The following is a 22,639-nucleotide window of genomic DNA, read 5'->3' as shown; positions in this document are numbered from 1 at the left end:
AATGCACTTTCCAATGGCAGAGATGGGCAAAGAGCATGAGGGCATTTCTGAGGCCTCTTGCTGCTAGAGTCAGAAGTGATACACGTTCTCACAACCAGGTGTAGTCAGTCCACTGAGCCTTGAACTTGGAATTGAGCTGAGTGGGCATGAGGTGACAGAGTGAAGGGCATTCACTTTCCTATGCAGATCTGGGCACCTGCTGTTTTATAGTTCCTATTTTTCAGACCATGGTGATGAGCTATCTGGCCCCTAGGTTAAGTATTTACTGCACTGAACTTCCAGACTGGCCCCTCCTATTCGGTTGTCCCTCTGAACCATTACACTGTGACTTTCCCAGCACTTGCTTTATGTAGCTTATAACCACTGACACCGTTCAGTGGTTACCCATGGTCCTTTACTGTGAGTAGGAGATGGGCCTTCCACTTCCACAAGCACTGCCTTAGTGAGGTGCTCAGACTTCCGATGCGTTCTAGGATCCGTCTAGTGGCCAGGGCCTTGCTGGTCCTCACTGCTCATACCCCTGTTCTCAGCCATACTTGCCTTTTGACCTGTTCTCAGGAGCAGACTCTGGGTCAAGCCCAGGTGAAGTGATTCAGTGTCGCATCCCAAGGGCAAAATAAGGCCTAAGCCTGGTGGCTAGGATGCCTGCCATGAGCATCTGTTCTACAGGTGAACAGTGGTCAGCAAGCAAACAATTATTACTGACGGGTAAAACTGGGAATATGCCTGCGGGGGGGGGGGGGCGGGGACGGACGACTGTCATTGGTAGTAGGACCTGTCTTTACTGGAACTGCACCAAAGTGTACAAGATCAGGTGATAAGAGAATATGAAGTGATCCATGGATTTGTTTTCATCCTGTGAAGACAGCCATGGATCAACGGCAGAATATCAGCAATGACAGGGTAAGTCATGAGGAAGCTGGTTTCTAGAGGGAGGCTGTACAGACCTGTTCTCCAGGCATGTGTCAACAGGTACTAACTCTAGCCTAGGAATGTAGCCCCATTTAATACTTAATACATTCCTGGGGTCAAGGTCTTAGGAGATTCATGCCTTAGACTGCAGGTTGGCTGAAGCCCATGACTGAGGAGATAAATGCAATGCGAAACAGCCAGCTCTAAGAATAGCAAAGACAGCAAGCCAAGAAGAGAAGGTGGGTGTGGGCCGGTGCATCCTAGAAATAGTATGAGTGGTCTATTTAGCAACCAGAGACAATGATTTAGAAGTAGACCTTGATTATATTTGTACGCCACTGGATGAGCTTTGAAATTTCAAACCCAGTGAAAATGATGCTCTGAATCTTATTAGATGTCCAAAGGTTTCAGGAATTTTCCCCCAGAGAAAAGGCTACCATGTATCACATCCAGTCCAGAACATCCCCAAAGTCAAACCCAACTCCACAACTGGTCATGGCCACTCCACAGTGGCCATTATCAAAGCCACCAAGTCCTCCTCCTCAAAGGCAAGCTACTCTGGTCTCTGCCCTGAATGGTCTTGCTCAAATTTTCCATTAAAAAATATAAAACAGAAGACAACAATACAAACAAGCTGTGACTTGACACCACTAGTCTGGCCTCAGACTAGTTTAGTGGATGTGGAGAAAATGGAGCACCACTGGTAGTATGAAGAGTGTGGCTGTTTTGGGAAACACTGGCAGTTCCTCAAAAAGTTAAAGTGCTATCATGGGACCCTGCAAATCCATCCCAGATATAGTCAATGTCTTGAAAACATCTGCCCACACAGAAGAACTTGAACATGAATGTTAACAGCATTCAACATAACAAGCAAAAGGGAGAAACAAGCCAAGTATCCATCAGCTGATAAATGAGCAAAATGTGAAGCCGCCATACCATGATTATCCAGCCACAGGATAAAGTGCTGCTGCTGCTGCATTCACAGGGACAGTGAGAACAAGGCATGGAAGATGCTGGACACAGAGGCCATATACTGAGTGATTTCATTTCTGAGAACTGTCCAGAAAGGCAAATCTGTAGCCAACTGATGGGGATGCCTGGGCTGGGGGAGGGAAATGAGTGACTGCCAACGGGGATGGTTTCGTTTGTTTGGAGAGTTGATCTGGGGGTGGATGCACACACAGCACCGTGGATACCCTACAACCCACTGAGTTGTGTACTTTAAAAGGGTGGAATTCCTGGGCATGTAAATCCTCTTAATAAAGTTGTTAGTAAGAAAACGATTACAAAGTGCTCTTTGTTTACTGTGAAGGCTCTGACTTGGGAGTTCTACAGGATATATGCCTGAAATACTCCGTTTCTGTTGGCTCCCCACAGATGGAAGGAGAGAAATGACAGAGACCCAGACAAGCACCACCAGCTTGACCACAAGTTCCTGGAGGCCCCATTCAAGGCTACCCACATCCCCGATACTGTGTTTCTCAAGGGCATTACGTAAGGAAAATCCCAGGTATAAACAACAAAAACGGCCCTTTCTACAAAACCACTCCAACTTTAGTTTGCAGAAAGTAGAACTAATGCACATGACGATCTGCTTTCCCTTTGTTATTAAAGAGCCCAACTGGGAAATGTTTCCATTTTTACCTTTTCTCAAATCAGGGCCTGAGTTATCCACCTTCCCCAACCTATCTCAAGAACTGCCACCAGCTGTTCCTTTAAATGCTTCCTTGTATAAAAAGGGAAGCTTTAATGAGCAGCGTGCCCTAAGCTCTTTTGCAGGTATGATCCAATTCCAAAACAAACATTCCACCTGCCAGCCCCAAGGATAAAGGTGATGTACAATGAGTGCTTGTCTGAACTTTGCCTCGTCTGTGGCCCGCACAGACCACAGGATGTTCTAGAGCTTCAAGGTGGTCAGTGCCTGACCTGTGTGACCCTCTATAACAGCTAGGGAGCCTGCTCATGCTAGCTTGGCCCCGAGGCCCAGCCTCCACCTGCGACTGGCCCTGGTCCCGTCAGTTCAGTTTACCTATCCATTCTTGGGCTGGGCACACAGGACACCCTCTTAGAATGAACTCCAGAAAAGCTACAGTCACTTGCTGCTGCTTATAGGTAAAAATGGTAAGTCCTAATCTGGGGGAAGGAATGCCAAGGAGCTGAGATGTGAAAGCCACATGGTTGAAATGGTTGTGGAATGAAGTACTTATTGCCTAGATTTGCTGTCTCCTGGCCTGGTCCTCTAGTGCACTCTACTCCATCACTACAGCACAGGGCTGAGCACTGCCAATGCCAGTCAGCTGGGGCTTCCAGGGATCCAGATAGTCTACAGATCAGGGGTGGGGGGTGGACACAGGCTTCCAGAGACTGGGGCTCCCACTCCCTCCTGAAGTTTAATACCACACCTGACTGGACTCATGTTCCTATGCTCTCGATGGCCACAAGAGGACAAACTGCACAGCTGTAGACTTTGCTTCTTTCCACTTCTCCAGTCCTTAGAGTCATTCCCATTCACACACAGATGCATTACAAAGCATCAGTGAAGGAGCCTGATTTCACAGGCAGCCATGAGCCTCTAGGAGAAAGGACTTCTTTAGGGTCACTATGGGGAGGAATGAGATGAGCCTACAGATCCGTTCTGTTTATTCCTCTACTTACTGGCCAAGGGTGCCCAGGGAGACAGCCCAGGGCTGCACAGACAGGAGCAACTTAAGAGGATGCCCTTGGAAGGAGATGGCAGTTTATCTCCAGTGCCTGCCTTGGTGAAACCATCCTTGTGGTTCATGGGGTTCCGGTCATACTTCTATGCACAAAGCCTGAGTGGGGCTCATCTTAGTGATGTCAGGAACAAGAACAGCTTACGGAAGGGGGTGCTGGAGAAGAACGGGCCCTTCTAGGAGTTGTTTAGAGCCCTATGAAGGCTCCAACTTGTGCATCAACATAAAAAGGACAGTGGAAGACCGGCAACATGAATTCTGTATTGACATTTGGTTCTTATAATAACATCCAAAATGCGTTCTGTTCTTATAGCGCTGTGACCGGGACTGCATCGGGTGTAGGGCTTATGTTGCCGGAGTCTCCCTTGGAAGTGGGGAGGAGCTGGTGATGATAGAGACACACTGATTTCTCCTTGGGACCTATATGCAGCTGGATGGAGTACTGCAGCAGGCGCCTTGGCTCTGACAAGGGCTGGGGATGCAACCCCAGCGGGCCTGCAAACACATGGGCAGAGTCCTCTGCCCTGAGTCCACAAGAACACAGACACTGATGGGGCTAGTGGTGGCAGCTCCAGGAGAGTGGAAGGGAGGCTGAGATGTTACATTCTTGAAGCCTTCACAGGTACATGTCATCGTAGCCCGGTGGGGGGAGATGGTCTGGATTAGGTCTGCAATGGAAAGAGGGTCTAGTGAGTTGGAGGGATAGGGGGCTGAGTACACAGGAAACATGCCCTGTAGAGAGGAGGCCCACAGAGTGATGTGGAGTTGAATCACGAACTCTGTGGCCTGGGTCTAAATCTTACTTTGGCTCAAATACCCATTCATTCTCCAGGCCTTGCCCTTCTCATCTGTAAAAGGACTATGGGCACAAGCATCTCTTCCTCTGAATCCTCCCTGGGAGGTCACCAAGTGTGCTGGCTAGTTTTAGGTCAACTTGATACAAGCTATAGTCATCTGAGAGGCAGGAACCTTGATTGAGAGAAAATGCCTCCACAAATTGGAATGTAGGCAAGCCTGTACAGCATTTTCTGCACAGTGATTGATGGGAGAGACTAGCTCATTGTGAGCAGGACCATCCCTGGGATAGTGGTCTTGGTTACTATAAGAAAGCAGGCTGAGAAAGTCACTAAGAAGCACCTCTCCATGGCCTCTACATCAGCTCCTGCCTCCAGGTTCCTGCTCTGAGTTCCTGTCCTGACTCCCTTCGATGATGAACACTGATGTGGAATAACCCTTCATATCCCAAGTTGCTTTTGTTCAGTTTTATCACAGCAATGTTAACTCTAAGACACCAAGGGAAGGAGGTGAAGAGAGAACTCCTGGAATGCTCTAGGGAGGCAGCAGTGGTAACTGTGCCCAGAGTCAGATACCTGGGCTGCAATGCTGAACTAAGCCAAGCTGAGCTGCCATCAAATCCCACCTTTCAGCATACCTGAATGAATACCTACCCAGATGGGCTGGTCCCAATGGGTCCAAAGGGGTCAAAGCGAGCTCCTGGGGGCACAGCACCAGGGGGAAGCCGGTTTGGGAGGCCCGAGGATGGGTCAATAAGTGCTCTTGGGAAGCCAGATCTCAGGGGATCCACAATCATGCCACCTCTCTGACACCTGAGACAGGAAGAAAGCTGGGTAAGCAGCTGTGACAAGGACTTACTGCCCTTGAAGAAGGGAGACAAGCATAGAGTGAACTAAAATTGACCGGGATGACTAGTGTAGATGGTCCAAGCAGACACGAGAGCAAGCAAGAAGTGAACAAGAACACAAAGTGTGTACTGCAGATGCCGAAAGGGCCTGTAGCAGAATAGGAAGTTCTGCAGGATTTCCTGAGCCCACAGAGTTGAGATCTCTGCCATGTCTTACAACCAATGGGGTCAACTGGTCAAGAACTGGAGCTAGATTTGGCCAGGGTCAATACAGAACTGTCAGACTCTGCAGAGTATTACTCTAAATCTAGGAGTAATAACATCATGACCACCCATGATGTGGTTTTGCTATTTCCTCGAGGGCCTCAGTACAGTTGCTGACAGCCTGTGGGTTGCCCAAGCCTTGCTCCTGACATTCTCTGTCCCTCACTGAGTTCCATGGACCTGACTTCATGAACTCCAACTGGGATGAACAGGCTAATGTTCTTCACATGCTGAGGTCACTGTTTGAGCAGCTCTTCAGAGTTGAGTGAGTCCTACTATCTAAAAATGAGATGAAAGTGGGGTCACTCCTCAGCAGGAGTTAAACCACCTCTGACTCACTCAGAGAGCAGAGCACAGCTGAGGCTGCAGAATGAATCTGCTGGATGCAGGATGAGAATCAGAGGATACAGTGGGGCTTAGAGACTCCCTCTGTGGGGTGAGGTAACCAGCAGCAGCCCGGAGCTGCAGCTCTACAGCCTGTGGCCCACTGTGAGCTCCTCTCTGCATCCAATAAACCCTCATGACTCTTAGCCAAGAAAGGGCTGCGAGCCTGCTATGCAGAGGGAGGGAAGCAATCCTCCAAGTCTCTCTGCTGCTCTAGGTATGGCAGAGCACTGACAGTAGCAATGATTCCTCAGCCATTCAGCATCTACCTCCTTCACTCCAAAGGGAGGCTGATGAAAACTCTAAAGTTAGATGACTCAGGCTGCAAGCCACTGAGCAAGTTACACGCTGCCACCTCCCCAGAAATACTCACCCAAAGGGGTCTAGGTCTTCTCCCCCGACAGCAAACGGGCTCAGGGGATCACGCCTGAAACAAACAAGGACAATTACCACAACTCCCAGAGCAGCCAAACACCTAGACCCCCAGGGGCCTAAAGCTGATGCCAGTGGGTGCACAGGGAACACCAGACAGGGCAGAAACTTTCATCGATCACAACATAAGGAATGCTTTAAAGTGGTCCTTAGCAGAGATTCACACTAATTCAATTGAGCTGGAAATCACGTGGAAAAGAGCTGAACAAAAGTTAAAACTGTGCATGGGAGGGCTGGTGAAGATGGCTCAGTGGTTAAGAGCACTGGCTACTTTTTCAGAGGACCTGGGTTCAATTCCTAGCACCACACGATGGCTCACAACCATCTGTAACTCCAGTTTCAGGAGATGCAATGCCCTTGTCTGGTCTCCACAGGCACAAGGCATACACATGGCATACAAACACGCAGCCCAAACACCCATCATACATAAAATAAATAAAAGAATCAAAAGTTGAAACTGAGGCAGCAGAGATGGCTCAGCGGTCAGGAGAACACACTGGTCTTACAGAAGACCTATGTTTAGCTCCCAGCACCCTTATCACAACCACCTGTAACTCCAGTTCCAGGGGATTTGACACCCTCTTTTGGCTCTACGGCCACTTGCATGCATGAACTACACATAAATTTACACAGGCACAAACACATAAAAATAAATTAATCTTTAAAAAGTTAAAATAATGAAGGGCTGAGTCTAAATAAAGACAAACTATTAAATAACCCCAGATACATTCTATTTCGTTCACACTTTGTCAAAGTTCTTATATTTTTACATAAGATTCAAGAATTTTCGATACATGAAATATTACTTCAAAACCAAAACCCGACAGCTAAAATGTAAAAGCTTCTCAGGTGAGGTGAGATAGAGTCATGAGAGCCTGACCTGCTCATCACGGCTCTTGCTTACTTATAGCACCACTGTCTACTGTGAATCTTTGAACTGCAGCTTGCTGGATGGCCACTGGCCATAAACCTCTGCAATCTCTAATATTTTCTCCTTTCCCTTCAAAGGATCAAATTCTTCCTTCACTGAGAAAGCTCTGGAGCAAAACTGAGAATGAGTAAAGAGCATAAATAAAGGTTCCTAAGTAACCAGCATTTCCATTTTTCTTCTGGACCAGTGTGGGAAGAAGAAAATAAACAGAATGAAAGAGGAGAGCTGCAAGGCCCACCCCAGTAACTTATGTACTCAGGCTTTCATGGCTGTCCTGTAGGTATTTCACAGCCTTGCTAAAAGGCAAACACATTCCAAGAACCCATTCTGCATGACTTGGGAATCCATTTAAAATACACAGCACAGGGACCATCATGCTGCTCACTGCTCCTATGGCTGAGGTTCAGTCGTAATGTACTCCAGAGATTAAAAAAAAATAATAATAAAAGAAAAAGAAAAAAAGAACACTCTGTGCATGGTCCTGAACTCTCGGGCACAGAAATGCAGATGACTCCCTTCTAAACAGTTAAGGTGGCTGGACAAGTTGGGGAGACTCAGGACTGTCAGGGTTGTGTGTTCTGGACTTGGGAGTAAGAGATTTTATACCAGGCTAGCAGGGACCTGTCACATGTCTCTGCATGCCCGACTTTTAAGACACTAAGTTTGACAGTAACCCCCAAGAAGGCACAATGATGGTAACCACACTTGAGGAGAATAAGGGACTTGCTGCTAGGAAAGGCTTAGATAACAGTGACCGCCACTTATCAAGAACCTGCTCTGGCTGGACAGTGGTGGCGCACGCCTTTAATCCCAGCACTTGGGAGGCAGAGGCAGGCGGATCTTTGTGAGTTCAAGGCCAGCCTGGTCTACAGAGCCAGATCCAGGAAAGGCGCAAAGCTACACAGAGAAACCCTGTCTCGAAAAACCAAAAAAAAAAAAAAAAAAAAAAAAAAAGAACCTGCTCTGTCAGGTGTTTGCTAAACTTAGTTCTTTAGTCTTTAAAAGATTCATTTTAAATTTTAATTTTGAATAGGTGATGCATCCCTTATTTTCAAAATTGATGAATCAAAAAATATACTCAGGTTTATATCTTGGGCTAGATGTGCTGGAATTCAGATTTTTTTCATTCTATTTTGGAAAGGCTCAATGGATACAGCAAGAGGTGTGTTTAACACATTTAAGAGGATTTTGTAACTAGTATCCTATTATTTCTGCAAAAATGAATATTGACCCTTAAGTAGGATAGGTGAAGACACAAAAGTGTTCATGCTTCTTCGGGTTAGGCACCAAGCTTTACAGGCTGTTGAGGTAGCTTGGTAGGATAAGGCATCACTGCTAAGCCTGGTGGCCTGAGTTTGACTCCCTGGTCCTACACAGTAGAAGGAAAGAACTAACTCTGTAAGATGTTCTTTGTGTGCGTGCGTGTGTGTGTGTGTGTGTGTGTGTGTGTGTGTGTGTGTACACACACACACACACACACACACACACACACCACCACCACCACTACCACCACCACCACACTAAATGTAATAAAAATTTTAAAAGATACATTTGGTTTCCAGAGGTCTTTCAATTTCAGAACTGTAGATAAAAAGATTATTAATGTGTAATGGTTTTAAAAATCTCATATTCTTGTTGCCCACCAGACAACTGACAGCATCTTGGATGCATTTTTCCCCCTCTTCAGTATGAAGGATTCCTCCAAATAGAATCTATAGAGCTGGGCCAGTAGTCATGAGTTCCTTCAGCTTGTTGTTAATTGTGGAAAGTTTTTCTTCCTCCTTAAATTGTCACAGTTTTTCTGGGTATAGTAGTCTGAGTTGGAAGGTTTTGTTTTTCAGAGCCTAAAATACATTATTCCAAGCCCTCCTGGCTTTTTAAAGTTTCTGTCGAGACATCTGATGTTATTCTGATGGGTTTGCCTTTCTGTGACTCAGTGTTTCTTCTCTCTTGCCACTTCTAATATACTTTGTTCTATTTAGTGTTTCAACTATAACATGGCATAGGGAGGTTCTTTCCTGACCTTATGTTCTAAGTGCCTGGCATGAAAAACATACATGGGCATTTTCCCCCTCTCTAGATCTGGGAAATTTTCTATGATTTTATTATTCGAAGTGTCTTTTATGCTTTTATCAGAATTTCTTCTCCTTCTTCTATAGCCATGATTCAAAGATTTTTTTTTTCATAGTTTCTCATTGTCTGAATGTTCTAAATTTTTTCTACTCCAGTGGTTCTCAATCTGTGGGTCATGACCCCTCTGAGTTGGGTGGGGATGTTGAATGATCCTTTTACAAGGGCTGCCCAAGACCACTGGAAAACAGATATTTACAATACAATTCATAACAGTAGCAAAATTAGTTACAAAGTAACAACAAAAATAATTTTATAGTGGGGGGGGTCACCTCACATGAGGAACTGTAGTAAACAGCTGCAGCATTAGAAGGTTGAGAACCGCTGCTCTACCTTATACTCAAACCCTGGCATTCTGTTCTCTTGTTGATTCATTCTATCTGTGAGGCTTTTTACACAGCCTTTTGTTCGACTTACTGATTGACAATTCTTTCTCCAGACTAAAAATACTGATTTAATTTTCTGGTCTCCACGATTTCTGATGAGAAACACTCACTGACATTCTTATTTCTGCATAAGCAATTCATTTTCTTTAGTTGCTTACAGATGTTTTCCTTTGTATTTAAATTTTAGCAGTTTTTATGTCCAAGCACTGACTTTTTTGGGTTTACATTGTTTAGATTTGCCAAGCTTTCTAGATCTTTTGCCAAATCAAGCAATCTTCTAGCCGCCATTTTATCCAGATACCTACTTACTGCAGTCTTTATCTCCTCCCAAGATCCCCACAGCCATATTATTAGGTCTATAATTATTCCATAAGTTCCTAAAACTTTCTTTTTAAATCTTTTCTTTGGGGTTGGAGAGAAGGCTCAGTGATTAAGTGCCCTTGCTGCTCTTGCTGAGGACTTGGGTTCAGTATCCAGTACCCATGTGACAGCTCACAACTGTCTGCTGTGAGACCCCAGTTCCAGGGGATCTAATGACCTCTTCTAGCTTCTGCGGCACTGCATTCATGTGGTGCACACCCACACACACAGCCAAAATGCTCGCACATATAAAAGAAAAAAATCTTTTCCCTCTGTTGTTCAGGTGGGTAATTACCTTTGACTATAAGTTAACAAACTCTTTAATCAAATTAATTCTACTACTAATCCATCCAGTGAGGTAGGCTTTGTTAGTAAATGTCATTAAAATTTTCAGTTCTAAAATTTACATTTGGTCCCTCTTCATATTTTCTGTTTATTTGCTAAGACTTCTATCATCCCATTCAAAATGGCTTCCCTAACTTCCCATACCATTTTTACAAGGGCTGTTTCAAAGTCTTTGCCAGATAATTCTAATACCTGTACTACCTCTTAGTACTGACATGTTGACTATCTTTCTGGGAGCTAAGGTTTATTTTGGTTCTTTTAGGTGCAGCAACTTTGGACTTTTGAGTATTTTGTTATAAGATTTGTGGGTATGGTTGATATATTATGTACCCCAATAAACTTATCTGGGGGTCAGAAAACAGAACAGCCACTATATTAAACATAGAGATTAGGCAGTGGTAGAACATGCCTTTAATCCTAGCATTCCAGAGGCAGAGGTCCATCTGGATTTCTGTGAGTTCAAGGCCACACTGGAAACAGCCAGGCTAGGTGACATACACTTTTAATCCCAGCACTTGAGATCTCATGTCTTGCTTGGGAAGACACACACCTTTAATCCCAGGAAGTGATGGCAGGAAACAGAAAAGTATATAAGGCATGAGGACCAGGAACCAGAGGCTTTTAAGCTTTTAGCAGCAGTTCAGCTGAGATCCATTCAGATGAGGACTCAGGGGCTTCCAGTTTGAGGAAACAGGATCAGCTAAGAAGTTATTGAGGTGAGGTGGCTGTGGTTTGTTCTGCTTCTCTAATCTTTCAGAATTCACCCCAATACCTGGCTCCCGAGTTTTTCAGTAAGACCGTTTAAGATGTGTGTTACATGGGAGAAATCTTATTATCTGCATTTTAATGGGCAACCAATGCAGTTGGGTCAGGGCTCTAAATTCTGGTTCCAATACTGGTGCTGAGCTGGGTATGGTGGTACACTCCTATAATCCCAACTCAGGGAGCAGAGGCAGAAGAATCCTAAGGTTCTGAGGCCAGCCTCGGTTGTATAGGGAGACACTACCTCAAAAACAAACCCAACAAACCATGTCCATTTTGTTCCTAAAGCCTTTGCAATACCACTAAGCTCTGTACTACATGTGTGGTGTCCAGCAGCCTGTCTAGCTGGATGGTAGGCTCTCCTGAAGTTCTGCTCTTGAAATGCTAGAACTACTCTTTAAACTCGAGTATATTTGTGTAGTCTGCACGTGAGGCCAGAAGCCATCTACTGCTTATGGGAGCCTTCCTGAGTTCTTGTCTCTCTGTGGTCTTTTTTGGCACGTTCTATTTCCATGTGGGGGGATCCCCTGTTTTTGTCCTTTGCTAGAAAACTGGGTTTTAGTTACAGTGCTCTGTAACTGTGCCAATGGCCATATCAAGTGGCACTAAGGCAAAGGGAGGAAAAACCACACTGGTTTGTCTCATAATCTTTGGTGGTGGGTGGTAGCACTCTGAGACAGTCAACATGTAGCCCATGTTGGAGCTGAATTTGGAATCCTGTCTCAGCTTCCCGAGTGCTGGGATTCCAGGCCACTGGAGACACCGAGTCTTTCCACTAGAAAGAAGGTCTTTTTTCTTAGTTGTTGGTGTCTACAGACAGAAGTCTAGGGTATAAATGGATGGAGAAAAAGCTAGAAGTACAGGGCTGACCTGGAGCACCCCGTCCAGGCCAATCAACTTCCTTGATTTCAGACTGTACATCAGGCAGACAGTGGTGAATTAATTCACTGCCTGAAAATTTGGTGGTACTTCAAATCCTGCCATTCTCCAATCTGCTCCCCAGTCTGAGTGAGCTTTAAATTCCACACGTTTTCTTCTACGAGAAGTTGCTGACTGCCCCCTCTGCCTGCCCATTGCATAATGGAAGCATTGGGAGCACAGGACTTGTTCTGATCAGCAGAGAGAAAGACGCTGCACTCAGGAGCCTCCATGGCACTGGAGCTGGAGGGTGAGATTGGGTCTTTTAACATAATAAAATTCAAATGGTACAAGCCTCTTGGACCTTGAGGGAAGGAAGTGCATTTTTTACTTAGGAAGCCACAGACAGACTGCAGTAGGTACAATCTGGGCCCTATCAGAACTCTACACCCTCTACCCCAGACCTGTGACTTCAATGAACAAGTACTCCTGGGGCTGCTTTGACACACAGCACAGCTGCTCTCAAAAGAAGAGATGATCTGAGTGACCTATAACCTAACCTCAGCGGCTGGTGGCAGAGAAGGTAGGCAAAGGGGGAGACCGGAAGCACAAGGACCTGATACATGGCAGCTGCTCTAATGGTGGAGGGCAAAGGAAGAAATGCAGAGGTGAGGTAAGGATGAGAAGCAGGGCCCTCCGCTTCAAACCACTGGAGGCACACTGTTTCCTAGGGCCTCCAGAAAGGACTAAATCCCTGCTGAGACTTTGGCTTTGAGCTTCTCATACCCGGAGCAGAGTCTGGCTGAGTGTATCCATATTTCTGATCTATAGAACAGTGACATAAATAGGTATCATTTTAAACAACTTGTTATACAGCAATATAAAACTTGTCTATATGTACTGCAGTGTGTTTGCCTGACTGGGCTTACAGGTGTCATGAGGGACAATATTAATTCCTAAGGAATTAAACAAATAAACAAAAGGAACTACCACCCAAAACCTGAGACCAACTCCAGCATTGGCAAGGACAGGGGAATGATACTGGGGTATAGTGGGAAGATGAATCAATATTATTCTATTTGGGTGTATCAAAATCCTTAAACCAGACTGAGTCTTCTGTAATGTAGGATAATAATATTTAGAGGTGGGCTCCAGGGTACACGGAATGTGTCTCCTGAGTCTACATTAGCTATGGTTGCTTTCTCAGTTAGTGTTCTATTGCTGTGAGGAGACACCATGACCAAGGCAGCCTATAAAAGAAAGCATTTTATTTGCCTTCCGATTTTGGAGGGTTAGAGTCTATGGTGGTGGAGCAATAGAACAGCTGAGAGCCCTACATCTTGATCCATAACCACAACAGAAAGAGAAAGAGCATCGGGAATGGTGTGAGTCTTTTGAAACCTCACAGCCTGCCCCGAGTGACACACCTCCTCCAACAGGGCCACACCTCCTAATCCTTCCCAAACAGTCCCACCAACTGGGAACCTTTCCATTCGAACCACCATAGTAGTCCAGAAAAGAAACCATTAAACCAGAAACAAACTTGTATCATCCTTGGCATCATCCTTGGTTTCTATTCCCGGTCAGGTACGCCTCCAAAGGTGCTATCTCAGCTCTCTGCTTTACCACCAACTCTCACCTCCCACCCGGATCTCCTGCTGAGACGCCTGTGTCAGGCTCTTTGCTGTCCTTTGGCATGACAGGCATGTGGTCCACTTGAACTCTCAGAAGCTACTGCTACTCACAGGACTCCCACACGCTTGTGCTCACCAACATTCCTTCACAGAGGAGATGGAAGGCTCAAGTGCAGTGGTTCTCAACCTTCCTAATGCTGCGACCCTTGATCACAGTTCCTCTCACTGTGGTGACCCCCAACCATAACATTATTTCATTGCTAGAAGTAGCAATGTACTTTTTCTACTGTTGTAAACTGTAATATAGATTTATCTGATATGCAGGGTATCTGATATGTGACCCCTGAGAAAGGGTTGTTTGACCCCCCCCCCAAAAAAAGGGTCACAACCCATGTGTTGAGAACCACTGCTCAAGAGGCATCACACAGGAAGAAAGCATGAACACAGGGTTCCTCCTAGTTAACAGTTGCTGAGCTAGGAGACAGGCTGATGTTTTCTTCAGTGTAGTGGCTGTCCACTGCCCAGGCTTGCTCCTATAAGGAACAAGCGGGTTTTGGGTGGAATTGTTTCTTTAGACTGTCATAGGTGTTCCACCTGGGTTGAACAGATATTTGCTCACATCTCCTCAGGAAAAGTTCATGCAACACTAGCCTTTTTTCTACTCTCATCCTTCAATATTATAGAATCGATAATACTATATAAAGGAGCCAGGGGACAATATGAAGTCCCTCCCTCCTTAATTTAACCTAGTGGCTTCCTGCTGCCTCTAATCTTGGCCTAGAACTCCACACCCAGTGATCTGTGCTAAACTATGGTATCATCTTCCATCTTTTGACCTTTGTACTGTACTGCAGCCATGTGGACTTTCTCTTTGTTCTTGGAACAATCCAAGCCATGAACATCACTTCTAAAATGCTATACGCATGTCAAAAAGAGGAAACCCAAAAGGCCTGAATCATGACCCAAAGCACAGGAGCTGTGTTAACTCTGGGTAACCTTTTGTGCCTCACTTTTCTATACAGGAAACAACAGTGCCTACCTCCTCTTATTTGGCAATTTAGGAGATTATGTCTGATATAATGTTTACATTTAGTATGATTACTCAGGACACAGTAAGGGCTCAATAAATATTAACCATATTAGTAGCATCAAAATGGTCAGATTCTCACTGAGATTCCTTGAGGGGTGAAACAAAACCAATAAATAGTAAAGGGCTTATAACTAGACTACTTCTAAAACCTTTAGATGGCTCCCATGATCTCAAGGTCAAATCTAGCTCTGAGGCACATACCATCTGCTCATTGTTATGTGTGTCCCATGTACCTCTTCTTCCTTTACGAGCTAGCACCAGTAGAGTTTGCTCCCACCCAAGAGGATTTCAGTCTCAGAGGTTCTATTGTTTCCTTGACCATAAAAACAAATCACTTTTAATCGCATCAAGTTTGTACTGGTCTTTTTAAAAAAAATACATAGATTTATTTAATTGTATGTGTATGAACGTTTTGCTTTTGTGTGTGCGCATGAAAGTCAGAAGAGGACATTGGATCCCCTGGAACTAAAGTTATGGATGGCTGTGAGCCACCATGTGGGGGCCGGGAATTGAATCCAGGTCCTGTGCAAAGCAACAAGCGCTCTGAACTACTGAGTCACCTCTTCGGTTCCGTACACTTCTAAATGAAGGTTTAAGTGCTGCCACCTTATGAAGCTTTGCCTTCTGCCCTGCTCTCCTTAGTCCTTCAAGTCAACACTGTCCTTTTTGCTTCAGCACACCTCAGGTTTACTTCTGTCACTGTTTTCAAGGTGCAATCAGTCATCAACAGGAAGCTGATTAAAGATTGGGGAATATCTCATCCAACATTGCCAGAGCCCTAGTACAGTGCCTGACATATGATGGGCACAGAGAGTAACATAAGGGTAAGAAAAAAGCAAAGGCTTTTGAGTGACTCTCAAGTTCAAACTGTAGTTTCATCATTTAACAGTTGTATGACCCAGGGCAAGTCATGAAATCTCCAAGGCCCAGGCTTTTCTTCGACAAAGTACAGACAAGAGTATCTATTTTTTGAGGGCTGCCATAGAGATTAAAAGATAGTGTTTACTAGAGCATAATACCTGTTATATAGTAAAGAGTTCAATAAACAGTGTTCAATATTCTATTATTATTGTAACATAAGAAGTTGTGTATTACACACAAACTTGCTTCCTTATCTGTTAAATGACAGACCTGAGAGGTTGAACACACTGAATACGCTGTCTGAAACATATAGAACAAGACAATGGTAGCTATAAGAATATTACTGAGCTAAATTTGCTATCCCTGAATTAAAAAAAAAAATCCACAGGATTCAAGATTCTCTGGTTTTAATTAAAGAACAAAATTAATTCATTGCTCCACTGATGCAATAGTGGTACAACACTGTGGGAGTGGCCAGTCATCTTCTGATTGGACTTAAAGCCTGCTCCACAAGATGGACCCCAGGCCTGGCACTGCTCGGGTGGCCAAGAACCTGAGACTGGATAGGCCATGGGCCCAGGATAAAACCAAATAAAATGATTCTTTTGCTAGAGGAACACGGCAATAAAAAGACTCCTGAGGATGTGAGGACCTGTAAATCAGCGCCTTGCTCGGCCATCATCCTAGAAGCTTCCTCTTGGAGTAGATGGGAACTAACACAGAGACCCACAACTGAACAATGTGCCGAGAGGGAGAGACTTTGAACACTTAGCCCTTACTGGGGCATCTTCATCACATATCTCCCTTTGGGGTTCAGGAGGCTATGTGGAAGAGGAAAGATTTTAGGAGCCAGAGGGGATGGGTGACACCAAGGAAGCAGTGTCTTCTTGACACAACAGGACTGATGTTCATAGGAACTTATAGACTGCGGCAACACCCCCAGGACTTGCACACACGTTCAAGTTTGACAGGGTCCACCCAGCACTGCAAGGGGGAAGCAGACATGGTTCCCATCCCTAAAGAAGAAATTATCTCCAACTGACATCCTCTTGCAAAGGAAAAGTTAGTTTTCTCCAGTAGAGTCTTACTGGGTATATTAACCACACAAGGGTATTTTCTAATGTCTGTCTTTGTACATGTCTTTTTATATTCTGTGAGATACACTTGGGAAGATCACATGTACCAAGGCACTTCTAGAAAGAACTTGTACCATAAGTTATAAATGGAATAGACATCTTCTAATAAAACCATCTTTTTACTTGAAAGAATAACAGAAAGACTGTGGCTATTCAGACTTGATTATATATTTGACACTTTCTTCAAGAGACCTATTATCTCAAAGAAAACAATGGGCAATATATGTTACCAATTAGAAAATGAAAATTTTAAGTAAAAACTAGAAAATTGGAAAAGTATTCACCATTTGCATGGTAAAAATCCAAGTACTTTTCTGATATTAGTAATGGATGAAAAGAGCCATTCAAAGGGCTTGACAGATGAGCAGATTTTGATGCAACAGACACACAGCAACTGAGTCTTCACACCACAACTAGCTTGTAAAAATTACTACTTGTCAATCAGTGCTTAGTATAATAGTAAAGAATAACCACAAAAAGTATTGAAAGGTCACTACTCTATTGTGGAACGCAGTCCAAGAATGGAGTCACGTGGCCTCAGTTTCTTCAGAACACGGAGTTGTTCTTGCAATGTGTTTATGTGCTCCTCCCAGGTGTAGCGGATAGTAATGAGTGACTTCAGCTGTTGTTGTTCATGTGCCGCTAAGAAAAACATGTTTTGCCACATGTGGCTTGTCCTTGTGATTGAACACCTTCCTCATCTGACTCTTCCTGACCCTCAGAGTACAAACTGTCTGATTCTCTGAATGAAGTTGCCTATTGGATGAGACTTTCGTCCACCTCATTTTTAGGCCCTTTTCTCTTAGGTTCATGCTGCCAACTAGAGCAGTAATAGTCTATCACTCTTTACTCCAAAAATCTGTGTGACCCTTCAACAAAACCCACATCTGTGAATGCAGAAGCAGAAATAAGAATCTAGCTGGAATACAGCCCAGTGGTAGAGGGCATATTTATTAACTTGTATGAGGCCTTGGGTTCCATCTTTAGCACCAGAGAAAGGAAAAAAAAGGGGGGGGGACCAAATACTAGGAGAGGGAAGGAAGTGAACAGAATCTAGTTATCTTCTTTTTAAAAAATGTATTTAATTTCTTATTATGGTGTGTTTCTGTACATATAGATACAGAATTAGATGGGGAGTGTTCATGGCTACTCTCAATGAAAACCTGAAATGCTTGAAATACTCCAAGCATTCAGACAAATCACAGCACACCAGCAAAATAAAGTATCAGATACTGAAAAAAGACATATTTAGCATTTTACTAAACAGAACAGTAAGAAGATGCAGAACACAAACTGTTAAAAATCACATGTAAAGACAAACTGATAAGGATCAAAAATAAATTTAGAATGACCTAAATAAGGGCTTTATCCTGCAGATTTACTTTTAGTGATGCTGGATAAACACAGGAAAAATTTATTTTCAGGACAAAGGACACGATCTGAGGCAGATAATTTCCTACCTACAGACAGATGGAGTCAACATAAGGGGTTAGATTGAGAAGACCAACAATAAAAGGTTAGGCTTAGATATAAGACAAAATTAAAAACCCAACATGTACAACCTTCCCTTTATCAGACAGTTTTTAGTAATTTAGAGTTTAGAAGAGCAAAGCCCCAATCCACCTGGCATTCTCCATTACAATGGACTGACCTCTCCAGCTCTTAGCTGAATGTATCCAATATCCCCGACAAGCTGCAGACAGGCCACTCCACACTTAGGGAAATGAACCCACGTGTGAGGGCAGAGTGGTGGTTTCTAGGTGTGAGGCAGGTAAGCCGCAGGTGTGGACAGTGAGAGTGAAGCATGGGTCTGTGTCACGTGTGAAGGGCAGAGGCTCCCAGCTCTGGCAAAGCTGTCCAGTGATGGGTGCCACTGCTTCGGACCTAAAAACTGCCCACACTTACTCTTAAATCTTGCAAGCATACTCACTGAGACCACAGCCAGAGCACTTGGTGGGAGTGAAGACACCTGGACCCCAACCTCTACTCTGCCTCTTCATTAGTGGCTGGTGACCTTAGGCAGGCCATCCTGCCAGTCCCCTTCCAGGAAATAAGTGGGTAACAGCATAAGCAGTTCCTAGACATTTCAAGTAATTTTTGTTGTTCTCCATTTTCTCTACAGGATCCAATATTTTAGAAGAGTTCACCAAACTGACTTGCCAATTATTAATTATAAGATTTTAATTGACTAACTATGTCAACTAACCAAAAGCGTACAACTATACTGTAGGCTCCAGACTAGGACATGCGGTCTCAGATAGAGACTACAGTCCCCTGGTCTTTGTCCCCTCCATCAGAGTAGAAGTCTCTAGGACTATTGCTGCTAAACGAATCTGCAAAGATCTTGGACATGGCTCCTTCATATAGCAGCTATTTTGGCCATCTTCTGAAGCTGTCAGTGGTGAAGGTCTACAACAAGATGCAGTGAAATGGAGAAGACACCGGGCTGCTCTCCTTCAGGGTGGCACTTCTGTCCCTATGCATTCTCCCCAAAAGTCTCAATCCCAGCCCCACACAGAGTAACTGTGATTCACCTGGGCAGCAGCCCCTGACCCTTGCAGATGGAGGGGCTGTGTGGTCTCTAGAAATAAGGCAGCCAGCTTAGGAAGCTGCAGAGCCAGAGAAACTAGCAGCAGCACCGGAACGCAGTGATCTAGTCATGCTTCTGTTTCCTACCTCCACACACCAAGACTTTCAACATTTCTGCTGAAGACACTTGGAGGCCAGGGAGGGGTCAAGCAGAAGAATGGGATGGACAGTAGGATCCTACCAGAGACTCATGGGCTGGCCACTAGGGGCTCCATACTCACCAAGGAGGCTGCCGGGTAGTGTGAGGGTAGTGTGAAGGAATCCGGAGTGGGTCCACCTCTCTGGCGGTGGCAGGTGGCAACTCTCGATGGGGACTGGTTGCACGAGCCTTCTCCCACTGCTCATGGATAGGTGTGATAATTCCAGATCTGATCCGAGACCGAAGCTCCTCACTATTCTTGTAGGTCCTACAGGAAGACGACGAGGAGTCAGCTTCCTGCAGTTGGCTGCTAATCTTGTGTACAGTATTCTGGTGGCAGGGGTGGCGGCCCTGAGAACTTTTGGCCTTGCGCTTGGCCTGCTTACTATGGTGGGAACGGGCCGTCCGGCGGACCTGGGTGAGGGGGGCAACAGCCTGGCGCTGTCTCCGAGATTTGGGCCTAACTTTCTTAGGCATCTGAGTTGCCCCTCCTCATTTACCACGCCATTAGAAAGAGGTGAAGGTAGGGGCACAGGGCCTGGACTGACTGCTCCTTATCCCCAGGCCACCCCTCCCTCAGCTTCATTATGTGTTCATCACATGTCATGGGAAGGGTCATGGAAGGCAAAGGCTCAGTGGGAAGATGAACCAGGATCCTGGTCCTGGGGTGGAGGCAGGGTTCTGGAGCTCAGTTCAGCCACATCCTGGGAAGGTTGCCCTCCTAGGTATCCTTGCCTGTGAGGAATAAGCAACATGAACTACAGCTGAGGTTGTGGCGGCCAGATGAAACAGCAACAAGTGGGCAGGACTCTAGGACTCCTTAAAAATTGGCATTTTACAAATGAACCACATCCTGGTCCATAAAGCAAACTCCACACCTGAAGTCCTACAGGGTGTGTTCCCTGGTCATATGGAACCACATTAGAATTGAAAATAGAAGTCTTTGAACTTGTGGAACTCAAACACTTCTGGATAATGTAGGGATCCAAGAGAAAAAACTGGACCCATACTGTAGTGATTGGATGAGATGTTCCCATAGACTCAGGCATTTGAATACTTGGGTATTCAAATTCCAGTGGGTGGCACTGTTTGGGTAGATTTTGGAGGTGTGGCCCTGCAAGAGGAAGTGTGTTGCTTGAGTGAGTCTCAAAAGCCACGCATCATTCTCAGTTTATTCTGATTCCTGCTTGTGGTTCAAGATGTCAGCCTTCAACATCCTGCTCCAGCCTGCTGCTTGCGGCCATGATTCCTCCCCATGATGGACCCCTACCCCTCTGGAACCATAAGCCCAAATCAACTCTTCTGTAAGGTGCCCTGGTCATGGTGTTCCATCACAGCACCAGAAAGTACCAAACATAACCCTCCTCCAGAGACAGCTCCAGACACAAATACAGTAAAGTCTAGTTACGAAGTTTTACAGTCACTTTCAGAAACACAGGTGGGAACACTCCCCAATTGTTTCAGGAAGCCAGTACTAGTCTGATACTAAAACTAGAAAAAGCACAAACTAACCAATTACATACTAGCATTTCTTCACCAACTCAAAACAAAAGCTCTCAGCAAAATATTAAAATTGAGCTCAAATTATATTAAAATCATCCAATTTTACCAAGTAAGATTAATTTTAAGTAAGCAAGGTGGTTTATTATCTACAAATCAATGTAGCTTACCTTTATAACAAATAGGCAAAAAACATCAGATAATCATACCAACTGATAAAGCAAAACCATTTCACAAAACAATATGACAAATCCACTCATGATAAAAACTCAGCACTAACAAAGAACTAAGAATATAGGAAACCATCTTCAGCTTGATTAAAAAAAAAAACCATCTGCTGTATGCCCTACAATCAATAGTGGGGACAGAATCCTTTGTCCCCTAACTTTGGGAATAAGGCAAGGAAGCTCTCTCTGGCAACCCTTATTTAATATAACACTGGAAGCTATGGGCACTATAATAAGGGAAAAGAAGAAAATCATAAAGATTAAAAAGTGAACAATGAAACTATTTGCCTATCACAAATTTCCAACGGAAGCCTGCCCCAATGAAATGAAACACCTCAAAACTTCACTCAGTATTAGAAAAATGAAAATTAATGATCCCAACGAGGTCACTGCACAGTCAACAAATAACACAAAATCGAATGCTAGGACAGATGCACAGAAGTGGGGTCGCTCATAATGGTAGTGCATGTGACACGTCAAAACAAAACCAAAAACGAATTTACCATTGCACTCTGGGGCATTTTCCACAGAGAAATGAAACCACAATTGCACACAAGTCTGTGCTCAAATGCTATGGCTTCCTTAGCCGTAGTTCCCCAACGGGCACAGTCTAGTCATTTAACTTGTCCTTTGGCCTGTGAGTGGTAAAATCCATTGTTGTATACACAATTGTATATATATGTAAAATATACTCAGTAAACAAGAGGAACAAACAGTTACTGTGCATTACAGTTTAGATGGATCACAAGAACATTATGCTGAGTGAAATAGCCAAACTTAAGATTATATATTAATTCTATTTATGTAAAATGTTTGAAATGGCAAAATTCTAGAAATGGAGAACAAATTACCAAGGGGCTAAGGCATCCTGGCCTACCTAGCAAGATCCTGACACACACACACACACACACACACACACACACACACACACACACACACAAACAAAAAAAAACAAAAAACAAAAAACAAAAAAACAAAAAAACAAAACAAAACAAAAAAACCCCAAAAAACAGAAAACAAAACAACAACAACAAAAAACAACAACAACATAACAAAGGGCCAAACATTGTAGCTCTAGTCTCAGCATTCAGGAGGCAGAGGCAGGGGGATCTTTGTGAGTTTAAAATCAGCCTGGTTTACAAAGTGAGTCCCCGGCCAGCCAGGACTACAGAATGAGACCCTGTCTCATAAAAACCAAAATAATACAAAAGAAAAAGTCAAATGGTACAGCAGCTGCCACGGGTCAGAAGATCTGAGAGCCCATGGCCCAATCAACTGTACACAGATTATGTTTTTACTTAGCACATAGAACACAAGGGACTCTGTTGTTTGTTTCTCTGCCT

The 22,639-nt window shown here is 44.4% G+C and overlaps 1 protein-coding gene across 2 annotated transcripts in view; it reads right to left on the bottom strand.

The window, feature by feature from the left end:
* Nucleotides 1-3,867: 3,867 nt before the first annotated feature.
* Nucleotides 3,868-22,639, bottom strand: part of Psmf1 (proteasome inhibitor subunit 1) — a 29,579-nt gene continuing 10,807 nt past the window's right edge. For both annotated transcript variants that reach the window (XM_036183471.1, XM_036183472.1), the window contains 4 exons: nucleotides 19,652-19,837; nucleotides 6,290-6,343; nucleotides 5,075-5,233; nucleotides 3,868-4,294 (listed from right to left, as the gene is read on the bottom strand). In XM_036183471.1, the coding sequence (XP_036039364.1) occupies nucleotides 4,243-4,294; nucleotides 5,075-5,233; nucleotides 6,290-6,343; nucleotides 19,652-19,837 (451 nt within the window). In that variant the 3' untranslated portion in view covers nucleotides 3,868-4,242. The remainder of the gene's footprint in view (nucleotides 4,295-5,074; nucleotides 5,234-6,289; nucleotides 6,344-19,651; nucleotides 19,838-22,639) is intronic.

Source organism: Onychomys torridus, chromosome 4 (genome assembly GCF_903995425.1).
Source record: "Onychomys torridus chromosome 4, mOncTor1.1, whole genome shotgun sequence".
NCBI lineage: Eukaryota > Metazoa > Chordata > Mammalia > Rodentia > Cricetidae > Onychomys > Onychomys torridus.
The sequence above is the reverse complement of the archived record's forward strand: the minus strand, read 5'-3'. Positions and strand labels throughout refer to the sequence as shown.